The sequence below is a fragment of the Malania oleifera genome, chromosome 6 (genome assembly GCF_029873635.1).
Source record: "Malania oleifera isolate guangnan ecotype guangnan chromosome 6, ASM2987363v1, whole genome shotgun sequence".
NCBI classification, from domain to species: domain Eukaryota; kingdom Viridiplantae; phylum Streptophyta; class Magnoliopsida; order Santalales; family Ximeniaceae; genus Malania; species Malania oleifera.
Genome location: NC_080422.1, coordinates 18,088,876 through 18,105,029, shown reverse-complemented (window position 1 = coordinate 18,105,029; position 16,154 = coordinate 18,088,876). Strand labels below are relative to the sequence as shown.

The window sequence follows — 16,154 nt, the reverse complement described above, 5'->3', positions numbered from 1 at the left end:
CTGGAAAATCCCAGGAGTTAGCTTGGCAGCCAATGTTTTATTGATTTTTGCATACTTTGAAAAGCTTCGTGATTGTGGTTTATTCAAGTCTAGCTTGGGGAGAAATACTGTTTTTCCTGCTCAAGAATGTCTTCCATCCTCACTTCCTTTGCAAGGAGATTATCAAGGAACTTTGGTGCTTTATGGCACGCTACGCAAGCACACGTGGTGAATGATGTTGTTGATGAACTTAGCTCATCGTTGAAGTTAGAGGTATTTCCTCAATTTGTTCTTATTCCTGGTGCGCTTTCAGAAAGTTGACAAAATCAATCCGCATGCTTCTTACTTGTAGCACTCAATCTACTTGCGAATCTCAAGCATAATGTCTTTTGAGTGTGGCCCGTCTTATGAAGGGATTCCCCCTCACATTGCTTACAGACAATAGAAGAAATAAAGTCATGGAAAAAATTATTATAGATTATTATTACTTCATAGAGAGTTCTGATAATGAGTCGTACAGTTCTAGTTTGTTTGGAGTGTCAGTTTTTGTACTGTTTACTGCCTCTCAGTTTCTGTAAGTAAAAAGATTCTTATATACATTATTTATGAACATTATATTGAGTTCTGTGAGTATCAAACTGTTTGAATAATTTTAGAACTATAGTGTCCATTCAGTTTTGGAAAATAGTTTATATTTTTAGTTAATAAATGAACAACAATAAATAGTTTTGACACTATTTACTTATGTCTGTTATTACTATATATATTCACATGTTTCACATGCATTTATATTTTTAATTAAATTAAAAAATTAAATTTATTCTATGTAAAAATTTATATTATTAAATGATTCTTCGCTCCAAAAATGTATTTTATTATTATAATAATAATTAAATAAAAAATGAGAACACAAAAAATTGAAACAATCCATGTTACAAATTATAATTAAAAAGATTTTTAAAATGATATATTTTAAATTATTAATAAAAATAAATAAATGCATATTAAATCTTATTAGACCAAACAGTGTGATTTAAATGGTAGATCAGTTAACTAACTGATGCGTGCCAAGCAAGTCTCCTTAGGATCAAGCAGTCAGAATTAAAGTCATTTTAAAAATTATTTTTACGTATTACTTAATATATTTTTTTAAAAAAAAATAAACTGGAAAAAAAGCTCGTCCATGTGCGCATTATCAACTACCCTCTAAATATAAAAATTAATTCTTTTCGTTTCTCTCCCCTTTTTCTCTCGCTCCTCTCTCTTACAGTCTCTCCGCTCTCTCACTGCTGGTGGATCTACTCGAAGAAACGAAGTCCCAAGAGCCATGGATTTTATAGGCCCAATTTTGGACATTGCATCCCGCTTGTGGGATGGCATGTCGAAGTGTAGGGCCAACATTTTTCATTTGGAAGAAAATCTCAACTCCTTGAGAAATGACATGAGTGAACTGAAGAGAGCTTATGAAGATGTAAAGATTCAGGTGCAAGTTGCAGAGGAGCAACAGATGAGGCGTACTCGAGCAATCGATGGCTGGCTTTCTGAAGTAGAAGCGCTGGAAAAGGAAGTCAATGGAATTCTTGACGAGGGTAATGAAGAAATCCAGAAGAAATGTTTGGGAGGATGTTGCCCCATAAATTGTAGATCGAGTTACAAGCTTGGAAAGAGAGTAAGTGCAAAGCTACACTCTGTCGTTGAGTTAAAAAAGAAAGGACCAGTTATTGATGTTGTGGCTAACAGACTGCCTCGAAGTCCAGTGGATGACCAACCCATGGAGCAGGCTGTTGGTCTAGATTCAGTATTTGATAGGGTTTGCGAACTCCTTAATGAAGAGAAAGTAAGAATTATTGGGATTTACGGAATGGGGGGTGTCGGGAAGACGACCCTCACGAAGAAAGTTAATAACGAATTCCTCAAGGCGAGATGTGAGGAGTTTGGCACAGCGGTTTGGGCTGTGGTATCAAAACCGCTAGACGTGGAAAAAATTCAACAAGCAATTCTTAATAAATTTCAAGTCCCAGAGGAAGAGTGGAGAACTAAAAGCATAAATGAGAAAGCTACAAAAATATGCAAGATCTTGCAAACAAAGAAGTACGTGTTGTTGTTGGATGATATCTGGGAGCCACTTGATCTCTTGAATATTGGGGTCCCTCCTGATGACAAAAATAAGTCCAAGGTGATATTTACGACTAGATCAGAGGAGCTGTGTAGCCAAATGGGCGCTGACCGGAAGATTGAAGTGCAGTGTTTGCAGAGGGGAAAAGCAATGGATTTATTTAAGTCAAAGGTGGGCGAGGAGACCCTGAGCGCTCATCCAGATATTGAGAGGCTTGCAGAACGTGTTGGTGACGAATGCAAGGGTTTGCCTCTTGCTCTCATCACCATTGGGAGAGCAATGCTCGGTAAGAAGAAACCGGAGGACTGGGAGAAGGCAATAAAAACGTTGAGGAAATTTCCATCGAAGTTTTCAGGTATGGGGAGTCGTGTGTATCCTGTATTGAAATTTAGTTATGATAGCTTGGAAGATGAAACCATAAAACTTTGTTTTATTTATTGTTCTATATTCCCGGAGGACCATGATATTTCTACAGACGATCTTATCAAACTTTGGATTGGGGAAGGGTATTTTGACGAGATTGAGGAGGGTGAAGAAATCATAAAAAGTCTAAAGTCTGCATGTTTATTAATGGGGAGTGTTGGAGTGTGGGATTTGAAAGAACATGTGAGGATGCATGACGTTCTTCGCGACATGGCTTTGTGGTTGGGTTGTGAATGCGGGTTGAAGAAAAACAAAATTTTGGTACAAGAAGAAGATGTTACAAAATGGGAGGAGGCAGAGAAGGTGCACCTTCAATTAAAAGGAACTAATTTACTGGAAAAGGTTGACGTGTCATTGTGTCCAAATTTGCGGACTTTGATTCTTGGAGATGCTAAACTAAATGCCTTTCCTAAAATTGGTCCTGCCTTGACAATTTTGGACATATCAGGTAATTGGAATATAGATGAGATACCTTGTGGTATAGGTGCATTGGTTAACTTGCAGCATCTTAATCTGTCAGCGACGAATATTGGAAGGTTGCCGCTGGAACTACGGAATTTGACAAAGTTGAGATGTTTTATTATTAACGAAATGTATCTTATGAAAGGAATCATAGGAGGGGTGATAGCAAGTTTTTCTTCATTACGAGTGTTTGAAATGCGATATCATGAGCTTGCAAATGATTCTGAATATATTTTGTTAGAAGAGTTGGAGTGCCTGAAGCACGTTGCTATTACAGAGATCACCATAACAGCACACTCATCGGCTCAAAAATTTCTTAGCTCCCTAAAGTTACAGAGCTGCACAAGGCATCTACAACTTATAAATTGTGAAGGTATGACCTCCCTCAAATTACAATCAAGTATGAGGCTCTACAAACTTGACATAGGGTATTGTGAGGAATTAAAAGAGGTGGCAGTTGTGGTGCCAAATTTTGGAGAGGACAAGGAAAAGGATAATTCAAGTAGTCATTATATTATGCGGATGTGGGATGGAAATAATTGCTTCCCCAACCTTCGTGCCGTAACCATTTGGTCATGTCCGCTACTGGTGGACTTGAAATGGCTCATTTTTATTCCCAAACTTCAAGTTCTCTTCGTAGGATTGTGCGAGTCAGTTGAAGAAATTATACGTGGTGGCGGTGATGGATCAGTGGCTGCTGACAGCGACAGGAACAGGGTATTTTCAAGACTCACTAGTCTAAAGTTGTGGCATTTACCCAGGCTGACGAGCATCTATGGAAAATCCCTATCCTTCCCTTCCTTGACGCATATTATTGTTAGTGAGTGTCCAAATTTAAAGAATATTCCAACACAAAAGAGCAGTAGCAGTGCTCTAGAGCAAATTGAAGGAGAAGAAGAATGGTGGGATGCTTTGCAATGGGAGGATGAAGCCACCAAGGCCCATTTCCAACCATATTTCCAAAGAGTTAGCACTAACCTTTTCCCATATTAATGAATCGTTTCAGTTTATTAGATCTTCAGCTGCAAGTCATTACTCATCGCCCCCACTCTCCCTTTGGTTTCAAGTCGTAGCTTCTTTAAAAATTACTCTCACAAGTCGGTTATTTAAAAAATAATTATTTATTTATTTATTTATTTTAAAAAATAAAGCCTAGCCTATCTATATTGCTTGATAGATATAAAAATATCTATTTATTTATTTTAAAAAAAATAGTTTACCACTTGATTCCTAGAGGCCTTCAAACCGTATGTAGCCCCATTCACTCTTGTTTAAAGTAATTTTAATTTAAAATAAATATAAAAATATCGCATTGTTTTTTGGTTTTCCAAATTTGTACGGAGAAAGTTAAAAAATATCTTTTTATTATTTTATTTGTTTATTTTTTAATTATTTTCTTGATTTCTTTAAGAGTGGACAAGAAAAATTAAAAAACAGAATCAAATAACAAAATTAACCAAATCGAATCTTAATCATTTTTTTGGTTCAGAGTTTTCAATTATTTTTGTTAAGGTTCTCCGGCACATTTATTTTGAGTTTTTTCTCATTTTATTATTAAATTAAAATAAAATATTAAATGATACTTTATTTGGGAAAAAATTTCTCAAATTGATGTTTACGTAATCTCGCAAGATCAAGTTGCGAGATTTGCTTCAATGTTTCCCTTTTGACTTTCTTATCCAATTAAATCTTGCAAGATTTTCCTGCAAGATTTGCCAAACATTATATATATATATATATATATATATATATATATATATATATAATTAAAAATGCATTAAACCCAATTAAAGAAATAAAATATTTTTTACTTTCTAAAAAAAAGACAAGTATTTTTAAAAATAAACTCTATTTAATAAAAAATAAACTCTATTTAATAAAAAAAAAAGTAAATAAAATATTATTACCTTCTAATAAAAGAACTTGCTTTCATTTAATTGCCAATTTTTTTGACTTAACTATTTTTGATTTTCTATTTAGGATTTGTACATTATAACTATTAATATGTTAATTTCATTGTCATTGATTTCTAGTTTGAATTTCATTACGAAAAAAAATCCAGTTGTAGAGAACTAAAAGTTCTAATAAATGTTATCCGAATTATTTTAACTTCTAATTCAATTCTAAATTACCTCATAAATTGTGTTAAATTTTCTCAAAGCACTTGGAGCTATGGTTGTCTTCATTGAATCATGAATGTTAAACCCAATTTCTTTAAAATTTGACATTTGAGTATCCTTCAAATTGTTTTTTTTAGTATTGAGTTGTCTTTTTTGAATTATTTTATAACAAGAACCACCATTCTAGCTACTAAAAAATTAGCCTCGCTACTGTTAGCATTTAATCATCCTTTCTTAAAAAATTTCATGGAAGATGAGCTATGTGATTATGATTGATAAATTTGAATTAATTATTGCAAACAAACAAAAAAGGAAAACAAAATAAAACCGAACACATTTAGCGTAAAGGATTAAAGTCAAAAGTCAAGCACAAGGCTACCATGTGCTCTCCATAATTAGTTATCATTTAAAACTTAACAAAAAAAAAACGAGATTTTATGCTCAAAACATTTTTAAAAAATCATAAAATAAACGTAGTATAAAGTTTCCTCCAATCCTCTACAAAAGAGAGAATGCTTCATCACGGCCATCTACAAGATCAAATAAATATGTAGAAGATTTAGCCACGTGGACTGTAAAATGGATATGTGGATACCCAGTGCGTAATCAAAATAAATAAATAAATATGTAGAAGATTTGTATGATGTGAAAGTAAACATCGTAAAAAGAAATGCCAAATCCTCTCAAATCAAAAATATAAAAAATACAAATATTAAAAGACACAAACACACACAATATAATTTTTATATATAAATTTTAATGGAAATTAAAATAAAACGATCATGTGAATTTAAAATATAATTCAAATAAACATATTTGAAAAATTTTAAAAATGTACACAGCATTCATTCTTATATATATTATTTAATTAAATATCTATCAATATCTTCTAAATTTTTTATAAAATGTTTGTAAATATCAAGTTCTTTTGATTAATACTCCAATTTTCTTAATCTTTCACTATTTAATTAAATAGAAGTTATTTTATTCATCTCAATGTAATTTAAGTTTTATATTCACTTGAATTAATTTTGAAATCCATTAATTTGTATTATGATCTTTTATACTAAAAAAATTAATTAACTGTAGATAATAATATTTTTGTTTACATTTTTTTACCTTCTTTCTTTCTTTTAGAAGATAATAATATTTTTGTTTACATTTTTTTTATTAAATAGAGTTTATTTTTTATTAAATAAAGTTTATTTCTAAAAATACTTGTCTTTTTTTTAGAAGGTAAAAAATATTTTGTTTCTTTAATTGGATTTAATGAATTTTAATTTTATATATATATGTCTGGCAAATCTCGAAGGAAGATCCTGCGAGATTTAATTGGATAAGAAAACCAAAAGGGAAACATTGAAGCAAATCTCGCAGCACCAAATTGCGAGATTACGTGAGCATTAGTTTGGGAAATTTTTTCTCAAATAAAGTATTATTTAATTTTTTATTTTAATTTAATAATAAAACGAAAAAATTGTAAGAACTCAAATCGTTATATATGGGTAATTGTGTAAAAGAAGGGTAAGAAAATGGAATTTCATAGATTTCGTTGACGAGGCCAAAATTCGTCGACGAAGGGTGAAGGTTTCTCGTCGACGAAATTCAGAAGCTCGTCGACGAGAAGATGCCGAGGGGTTCAGGAAAAAGTTGGAATATTTGGCTCATCGACGAGGCTAGTGAAGAATTCGTCGACGAGGACACAATTCGTTGACGAATCTACTCTAGTCAAAGGTGCTATAAAAGATATTTTGGGTTGCTTTGGGGTTAAGTTTCCCCAAATGCTCTCCCTCCCTCTCTAGAACTCTCCCTACACACTCTCTCTCTAGATTTTTTCGCCGTATGCTGCCTGATTCACAAATCCGAAGTTACTGCGAGGATCAGTGAAGGATTCTCTACGTTTCTAGAGGATCGGAAATCCATTTCGAGCATTTTCGGGCGTCAGGCTAAAATCGAGGTAAGACTCGGTTTTCATTTCTGATTCAGTATATGTGTAGTAGTACGAATTGTAAGCATGTACTGTACTATGGTTTGTAGGTTTTGGAGTCTCGGTTCGTAGTTTTGAGGACCGTCGAGTTTGTAGTTGGAATTCGAGTTAAGGTAAAAGGATTCTGTTTATATTAGTTTATTTTCAAAATCAGGATTGGTAAGCTTGTAGGCTATGATCGTATGTATGTTATGGCGACTTATTTGGGGAAATCTATCGGGTAAAAATACAGAATTTTCGGATTACAGTTTTCGGGAAAATTTGGGAATTTTACTTTGTTTTGGAAACTGTTGGTTATGTTAAAATTGTACTATTGAGATAACCGTAATCCATATTTGCATAAACTGTATACTTGAAATTGTAATTGATATGATTTGCCATAAACCAAATAAGTGTGGTATGTATGGGTGTACGTATTTGTTCCAGATATTTGTAAAACAGCTATATGGCAGCTTAATACCGTACGCTGAAATGTATAGGAACGTGAGTTCCAAAATGATTCCAAGGATTTGTAAAACAGTCATGTATCGGTTAACTACCGTGGGCGAGAGTGGTTGGCTCTATATCCGGGGTGTGAAATATCACCAGTATGTTCCGATTGGTCACCAAAGGGTGTGTTCTCCACCTTATGAAGCAATGTAATCACTGTGGGCCTAGGTCGTCACAGCGTAGTTGTGCATGTGGCAATGTAATCGTGGTGAGACTAGGTGACCTTGTGTAGTTGTGTATGTAGCAATGTAATCACAATTGGGTCTGAGTCGTCGCTTCGTAGTTGCGTGTGTAGCAATGTAATCGCTGTGAGACTAGGTGACCTTGTGTAGTTGTGTATGTAGCAATGTAATCACTATTGGGCCTGAGTCGTCGCATTGTAGTTGTGTATGTAGCAATGTAATCGATATGAGACTAGGTGACCTTGTGTAGTTGCATATGGAGCAATGTAATCACTATTGGGCCTTGATCGTCGCAGCATAGTTGCATATGTAGCAATGTAATCGCTGTGAGATAAGGTGACCTTGTGTAGTTGCGAACTAGTATGATGACACTGACCGTATGTATGTATGTATGTATGTTTTGGGTATCGTATGTACTGGAATGTTTTTTGTGAAAATACTGGAACTGTATGAAATTGTTTAAAACTGTACGAATTGTTTCAACTGTATCGTATGTATAGTAATATGAAGTATGCAAAATGACACTGGTACGCCACACACTAATATAAACTGTTTTCTTCCTTACTGAGAGGTGTCTCACCCTGAATGTACGTACAATATTTTTCAGGTCCTTCTGGTAGCGGTAAGTAGCATCCTAACATTTGGAAGCAAGGGTGTCGTAACTACTGCTCGTACCTATTAGGTACGAGTTTTGGTATCCAGGTTGTCGGGATGGTATTTTGTTGACACCTGGGGTATGTTTTGTATTATGGGAATATATATCCTAGTTTGTATAGACTTTAGTATGATAGTGGTTATGTATAAAAGACCGTATTTTGCTGTGTATTTTGGATGAGTATGAATGATTGTGTGTATGTATGTGGGCATCTATTCACCCCACAGGGTCGGACCCTCTATTTGTATTATATCAGGTATGTTTTAAATTGATACAGAGACAGGTTAGGTTATTAATTCACACCTGGGACCCACCTACGGGTTCAGGGCGTGACAACTTGGTATCAGAGCTAATCAGGTTACTAGATCTTGTAGACTTGGTTAGGAGTATTGATGTGTACATACCAGAGTATAGGATGTAGGAAATTGGTAGTAATGGTTGAGGGTTGTTCTGTTGCTAGACCAGGATTTGTCGGCGGTATTCCATGTTTTTCCTAGGATGACGATTCCAGTAAAGGCAGTGCAGACCATTAACGACTTTCGTGTCAGTGTGACGAGACAGGCTTAGACCTGTGAGAGTAGTAGTTGACATGATTAGGTCTATGATTGTGTTAACTGTGTACGATATAGGAATTCTAACTGATTCCTATTCTGTTTTCAGAATGGAGCCCAAGGATAATAACTTGGAAAGTGGCTCCGAGGAGACGGCAAGTGATGAGTCTTCTTCTGTGTCTCGTGATTTAGCGAGACAGGTGATCCGAGAGATTGGGCGGAGTGTTCGGAGACGTGAGAACTCTCTTACTGATACGGGGTGTACCATCGAGAGGTTCACACGCATGCACCCTCCGACATTTACGGGAAGACCCGATCCGATTGTGGCAGAGGACTAGGTCGAGAAGACCGAGAGGATTTTGGAAGTCCTCCACTGCACTGGGAAGCAGAAGGTCTTGTACGCTACCTTCCAGCTCACTAGAGAGGCAAGGCGATGGTGGATGGCAATGAGCTTGCTAAAGAGGCAGAGAGCTGGTCCATCTGATATGACGTGGGGCCATTTCATGGAGGTATTTTTTGAAAAATACTTTTCAGTCTCCACACGGGATGCGATGGCCGATGAGTTTTTGGGCCTTATACAGGGAACTTTGACAGTGCAAAGGTATGCTGCCAGATTTATTAAGTTGTCTCGATTTGCGTCGTACCTAGTTCCGAATGAGCACGAGAAGTCTAAGAGGTTTGAGAGGGGTCTGAGGAAAGACATCCGCCTTTTTGTGGGGATGCTGCAGATTCGTGAGTTCTCTGTCCCAGTGGATAAAGCCACCATAGTTGAGATCGACCTTCGGGGAGATGAGGTAGTGCAGGTTCAAAGGAAGAGGCCAGTACCTTCTAGTCCTCATAGTGGTCCTCGGCAAGGTCAGCGGAAGAATAAGAAGAATTATAGCTTTGGTTACCGGTAGAACACCAAGCAGCTAAGCTCTCAAGGGGATCTATCCTCAGCACTATGTGCTAAGTGCCGTAAATGACACGAGGGCGAGTGTCAGCCATTCTAGGGTGTTTGCTACAACTGTGGCAAGTCGGGCCACATAGTGAAGAGCTGCCAGGAACCAAGGAAGGATATGCCTGCACAGAGCCAGAACCGTGGGAGTAATTAGGTGCCTCAAGGGAATTACCAAGCAACCACGGCTTCGGCGAGAGTATATTCACTTATTCCAGTAGATGCAAAACACGTTGGGAACGTGGTGACAGATACCATGTTATTGCTTTTGAATAGAGCTGTTGTTTTATTTGATTCGGGGCAACCCATTCGTTCATATCTGCTAGTTTTGTGAAATTGTGTGGGGTTGAAACCGATATGATGAATGAGATGCTGTCTGTAACTACACCGACTAGTAGTGTAACGATTTGTAGTAAGATGTAGGAAACTGCCCAGTTATTATTTAGAAGAGACTGCTACTGGTGAATCTTGTAGTATACGACATGTCGGGTTTCGACGTCGTACTGGGAATGGATTCATTGTTTTCCAGTTATGCGGTGATTAATTGTCGGAAAAAGGTAGTAGTGTTCAGACCTCTTGGGAAGCAGGAATATGAATTTGTGGGATCATGTGTGCGTTCGACGCCACAGATTCTATTGGCTTTGTAGGCGAGGAGGTTACTTTTGGATGGTTGTCAAGGGTACCTAGCTTACGTGAAGGAATCGCCATGGGATGAGTTAAGACTCGAGGATATTTGGGTGGTCAACGAGTTTCCGGATGTATTTCCTAAAGAATTACCCAGTTTACCTTTAGATCGTGAGGTGGAGTTTGCGATAGAATTGTTGCCTGGCAAGACACCGATCTCTAAAGCTCCGTACCGGATGGCTCCAGCGAAACTTCGAGAGTTGAAGAAGCAGTTGCAAGAACTATTGAACTAGGGTTTTATTCAAATGAGTGTTTCACCCTAGGGAGCTCCAGTGTTATTTATAAAGAAGAAGGATGGGTCGATGCGTATGTGCATTGACTACCGTGAGATCAACAAAGTAACGGTGAAGAACCGTTACCCTTTGGCTCGTATAGATAATCTTTTTGACCAGCTGCAGGGAACACGAATCTTTTCAAAGATCGACTTGTGGTCAGGGTATCATCAGGTGAGGTTTAGAGCGGAGGATGTAGCGAAAACTGCTTTCCGAACCAGATATGACCGCTATGAATTCTTGTTTATGTCGTTTGGGTTAACCAATGCGCCGACAGTGTTTATGGATCTGATGAACAGGGTATTTCATGAGTATTTGGATCAGTTCGTAGTGGTGTTCATTGGCGACATTCTGGTATACTCAAGGCGTACGGAGGAGCATGTGGAACATTTGAGGTTAGTATTACAGATTCTGTGGAAGAAGGAATTGTATGCTAAGCTGAAGAAGTGTGAGTTATAGTTGAATCAGGTCGCGTTCTTAGGCCATGTGGTGTCTGAGGGCGGTATCTCTGTTGATCCTAACAAGATTGAAGCTATGGTTGACTGGGTTAGATCGAAGAGTGTGTAGGAGGTCCGGAGTTTTCTGGGACTGACGGGTTACTATCGTCAGTTCATGGAGGGTTTCTCTAAACTGTCTGGACCTTTGACACGATTGACTAAGAAAGGAGTACAGTTTGAGTGGACCAGTGATTGCGAGCAGTGCTTTCAAGAGTTGAAGCACCGGCTGGTTACTGCTCTAGTGTTAGCCATTCCTTCGAGGGATGAGGGTTTTGTGATTTATAGCGACGCGTCTTTGAAAGGTTTGGGATGTGTGCTTATGCAACAAGGTAAGGCGGTAGCTTATGCTTCTCAGCAACTTAAGGAGTATGAGAAGAATTATCCTACGCATGATCTGGAATTGGCTGATGTGGTTTATGCCTTAAAGATCTGGCGGCACTACCTTTACGGTGTTCAGTGTGAGATTTTCACTAACCACAAGAGCCTCAGGTACTTTTTCACGTAGAAGGAGTTGAATATGAGGCAAAGGCGGTGGTTAGAGTTAATTAAGGACTACGATTGCACAATCAGTTATCACCGGAGAAAGGCTAATGTGGTAGCAGATGCATTGAGTCGAAAGTTAGAGCATGCAGCAGTAACTGCAATTGTAGCTCAGCATCATGTCAGACAGGATTTGGAAAGCCTTGGCGTGGAGTTGGTATCTGGTGATCATCAGACTTTTATTACTGGTTTTGTGATCCAACCAACCTTGTTTGAGCGTATTAAAACCACGCAGGCTAGTGATGCAGAGTTAGCTAAGATTGCAGAGAAAGTACAGCAAGGTTTGGCTACGGGTTTTAACGTTTCTGACAGAGGTGTGTTGAGGTTTCGGACTAGGATATGTTACGGGCTTATGTATTGGACTTCGGTAGTAGTTGGATTCATTTTCTACCACTAGTGGAGTTTGCCTATAACAACAACTTTCAGGCTAGTATAGGGATGACACCGTTCAAGGCTTTATATGGTCGGAGGTGTCGATCTCTTTTGTATTGGGATGAGGTCGGTGAACGTCAGATTTTAGGACCTGAACTCGTGCAGCAAGCGTCTGAGAAGGTAGGGGGTAAGGTATTCCTTAGATCGGCTCAAAGTCGGCAGAAGAGTTACGCAGATGTTCGCCGCTGTGAGTTGGAGTTCGAGGTAGAGGGTAAGGTATTCCTTAGAATTGCTCCGATGAAGGGAGTGATGCGATTCGGAAGGAAGGGCAAGTTGAGCCCAAGGTTTATCGAACCATTCGAGGTTATTGAGCGAGTGGGTCCAGTAGCCTACAGAGTTGCACTACCCCCAGTACTCTCGAGGGTCCACGATGTGTTTCACGTATCCATGTTAAGAAGGTACGTGTTGGATCCATCTCATGTTATCAATTATGACGAATTGGAAATTGAGGATACTTTAGCGTATGAGGAGATACCTGTTCAAGTTCTGGACTGTAAAGTTCAAAAGCTTCGTACCAAGGAAATACCGTTAGTGAAGGTATTGTGGCGAAACCACGAGGTTGAGGAAGCTTCTTGGGAACTGGAAATGAAAATAAGCCAGAAGTATCCGCAATTGTTCTGAGTAGTATTTGGATAGTAGGGGGGCATGAGTATGTATGTATGTATGTAAACCTCTGTTATCGTATTATATTTAGTGGTTAGTCTCCGGGAGAGTCTTGTTCTATTATAAGTTTCCGAGACCGTGTATGTATGTAACAACGGTATTCCTCCGCCATAAGTGAGGGAATGTATGTATGTATCGTAACAGGACTGTGTATAAATGGCCGCCGTATTCTCTAGAGTGTGTATGTATGTATCGTAATGGGGCTGCGTATAAATGGCCGCCGTATTCTCTAGAGTGTGTATGTATGTATCGTAACGGGGCTACGTATAAATGGCCGCCATATTCTCCAGAGTATGTATGTATGTATCGTAACAGGGCTGCATATAAATGACCACCGTATTCTCTAGAGTGTGTATGTATGTATCATAGAGGGACTGCGTATAGATAGTCATCGTTTCACCTCAGAGTACGTATGTATGTAGTAGTATGAATGTGTTCGTAATGAGAGATTGCAAATTTCGAGGATGAAATTTTCGTAAGTAGGGGAGATTGTAAGAACTCGAACCGTGATATATAGGTAATTGTGTAAAAGAAAGGTACGAAAATGGAATTTCATCGACGAGGCCAAAATTCGTCGACAAAGGGTGAAGGTTTCTCATCGATGAAATTCAGAAGCTCGTCAACGAGAAGATGCCGAGGGGTTCAGGAAAAAAGTTGAAATATTTGGCTCGTTGACGAGGCTGCCGATTCATCGACGAGGCTAGTGAAGAATTCGTCAACGAGGACACAATTTGTCAACAAATCTACTTGGGTCAAAGGTGCTATAAAAGATATTTTGGGTTGCTTTGGGGCTAAGTTTCCCCAAATGTTCTCCCTCTCTTTTTAGAACTCTCCCTACACTCTCTCTCTCTCTCTCTCTATAGATTTCTTCGCTGTATGTCGCCTGATTGACAAATTCGAAATTACTGTGAGGATCAGTGAAGGATTCTCTACGTTTCTAGCGGATTGGAAGTCCGTTTCGAGCATTTTTGGGCTTTGGGTTAGAATCGAAGTAAGATTCGATTTTCATTTCTGATTTAATATATGTGTAGTAGTACGAATTGTAAGCATGTATTATACTGTGGTTTGTAGGTTTTGGAGTCTCGATTCATAGTTTTAAGGACCATAGAGTTTGTAATTGGGAATTCGGGTTAAGGTAAGGGGATTTTGTTTATATCAGTTTATTTTTGAAATCAGGATCGGTAAGCTTGTAGGCTACGATCATATGTATGTTATGGCTACTTATTTGGGGAAATCTATCGGGTAAAAATATGGGATTTTCGGGTTACAGTTTTCAGGAAAAATTGGAGATTTCGAGTATCATCTCTACTTTGTTTTGGAAACTGTTGGTTATGTTAAAATTGTACTATTGAGGTGACCGTAATCCATATTTGCATAAATTGTATACTTGAAATTGTAATTGATGTGATTTGCCCTAAACCAAATAAGTGTGGTGTGTATAGGTGTATGTATTTGTTCCAGGTATTTGTAAAACAGCTATATGGTGTCTTAATACCGTATGCAGAAAGGTATAGGAACGTGAGTTCCAAAATGATTCTAGGGATTTGAAAAACAGTCATGTATCGGTTAACTACCGTGAGCGAGAGTAGTCAGCTCTATATTCAGGGTGTGAAATATCACCAGTATGTACCGGCTGGTCACTGAAGGGTGTGTTCTACACCGTATGGAGCAATGTAACCACTGTGGACCTAGGTCGTTGCAGCGTAGTTGTGCATGTGGCAATGTAATCATGATGAGACTAGGTGACCTTGTGTAGTTGTGTATGTAGCAATGTAATCACTATAGGGCCTGAGTCGTCGCTTCATAGTTGCGTGTGTAGCAATGTAATCGCTGTGAGACTAGATGACCCTTTGTAGTTGCATATGTAGCAATGTAATCACTATTGGGCCTGAGTCGTCGCATTGTAGTTGCGTATGTAGCAATATAATCGATGTGAGACTAGGTGACCTTGTGTAGTTACGTATGGAGCAATGTAATCACTATTGGGCCTTGATCGTCGCAACGTAGTTGCGTATGTAGCAATGTAATTGCTGTGAGATGAGGTGACCTTGTGAAGTTGCGAACTAGTGTGACAATACTGACCGTATGTATGTATGTTTTGGGTATCTTATGTACTGGAATGGTTTTTGTGAAAATACTGGAACTGTATGGAATTGTTTGAAACTGTACGAATTGTTTCAACTGTATCGTATGTATAGTAATATGAAGTATGCAACATGACATTGGTATGCCACATACTGATATAAACTGTTTTCTTCCTTACTAAGAGGTGTCTCACCCTGAATGTACGTACAATGTTTTTCAAGTCCTTCTGGAAGCGGTAAGTAGCATCCTAGCGTTTGGAAGTAAGGGTGTCATAGCTACTGCTCGTACCTATTAGGTATGAGTTTTGGTATCCAGGTTGTCGAGATAGTATTTTGTTGACACCTGGGGTATGTTTTATATTATGGGAATGTATATCCTAGTTTGTATTGACTCTGGTATGATACTGGTTATGTATAAAAGATCGTATTCTACTGCGTATTTTGGATGAGTATGAATGATTGTGTGTATGTATATGGGCATCCATTCACCCCACGGGGTCGAACCCTCTATTTGTATTGTATCAGGTATGTTTTAAATTGATACAGAGACAGGTTAGATTATTAAATTCACACCTGGGACCCACCTGTGGGTTCGGGGCGTGACAAAAAAACTCCATTTATTTTCCACTTCCCTGATTAATTTTATGCATCTAAAAGAGAAATTTTGGTATTTGCTATTTTCCTCATATCGTTGTTGCGTGGTGATCATCATGCACATACTATAAAAATCAGTTTTTGGAGGTCAAATCACATATAATAATATTCTAATAACAAATGTTGGAATATTTAACCCTTCAATTCGTCCTTGTTATCTATTATTGCTTTTTGAAAACCTTCACTTGTTTAGAAGTCTAAAATTAGAACTTGAATTTAAATTTAGTATAAATTGAAATATAATTTAATATTAAATTATATTAAATTCAAAATTAAAAGTTGAATTCATAATTCCAAACATGCTTTGAATGGTCTCAATTTTATTGACTTTAATTTGAGAGGATTTAAAACTCATATATATGGTTGCAGGTTTAAATGATCAATTGAATAAATTTGTTGAAGTGTGTTGATATATTGTATGTTGCCT

The 16,154-nt window shown here is 37.7% G+C and overlaps 1 protein-coding gene across 1 annotated transcript; it reads left to right on the top strand.

Annotated features, from left to right (window-relative positions):
* The first annotated feature begins 1,225 nt into the window (after positions 1 to 1,225).
* Positions 1,226 to 3,995, top strand: LOC131158317 (probable disease resistance protein At5g63020). The gene has a single exon (XM_058113096.1). It carries the CDS (start codon positions 1,307 to 1,309, stop codon positions 3,971 to 3,973), a length of 2,667 nt encoding a protein of 888 aa, XP_057969079.1. The 5' UTR covers positions 1,226 to 1,306; the 3' UTR covers positions 3,974 to 3,995.
* Positions 3,996 to 16,154: the final 12,159 nt, after the last annotated feature.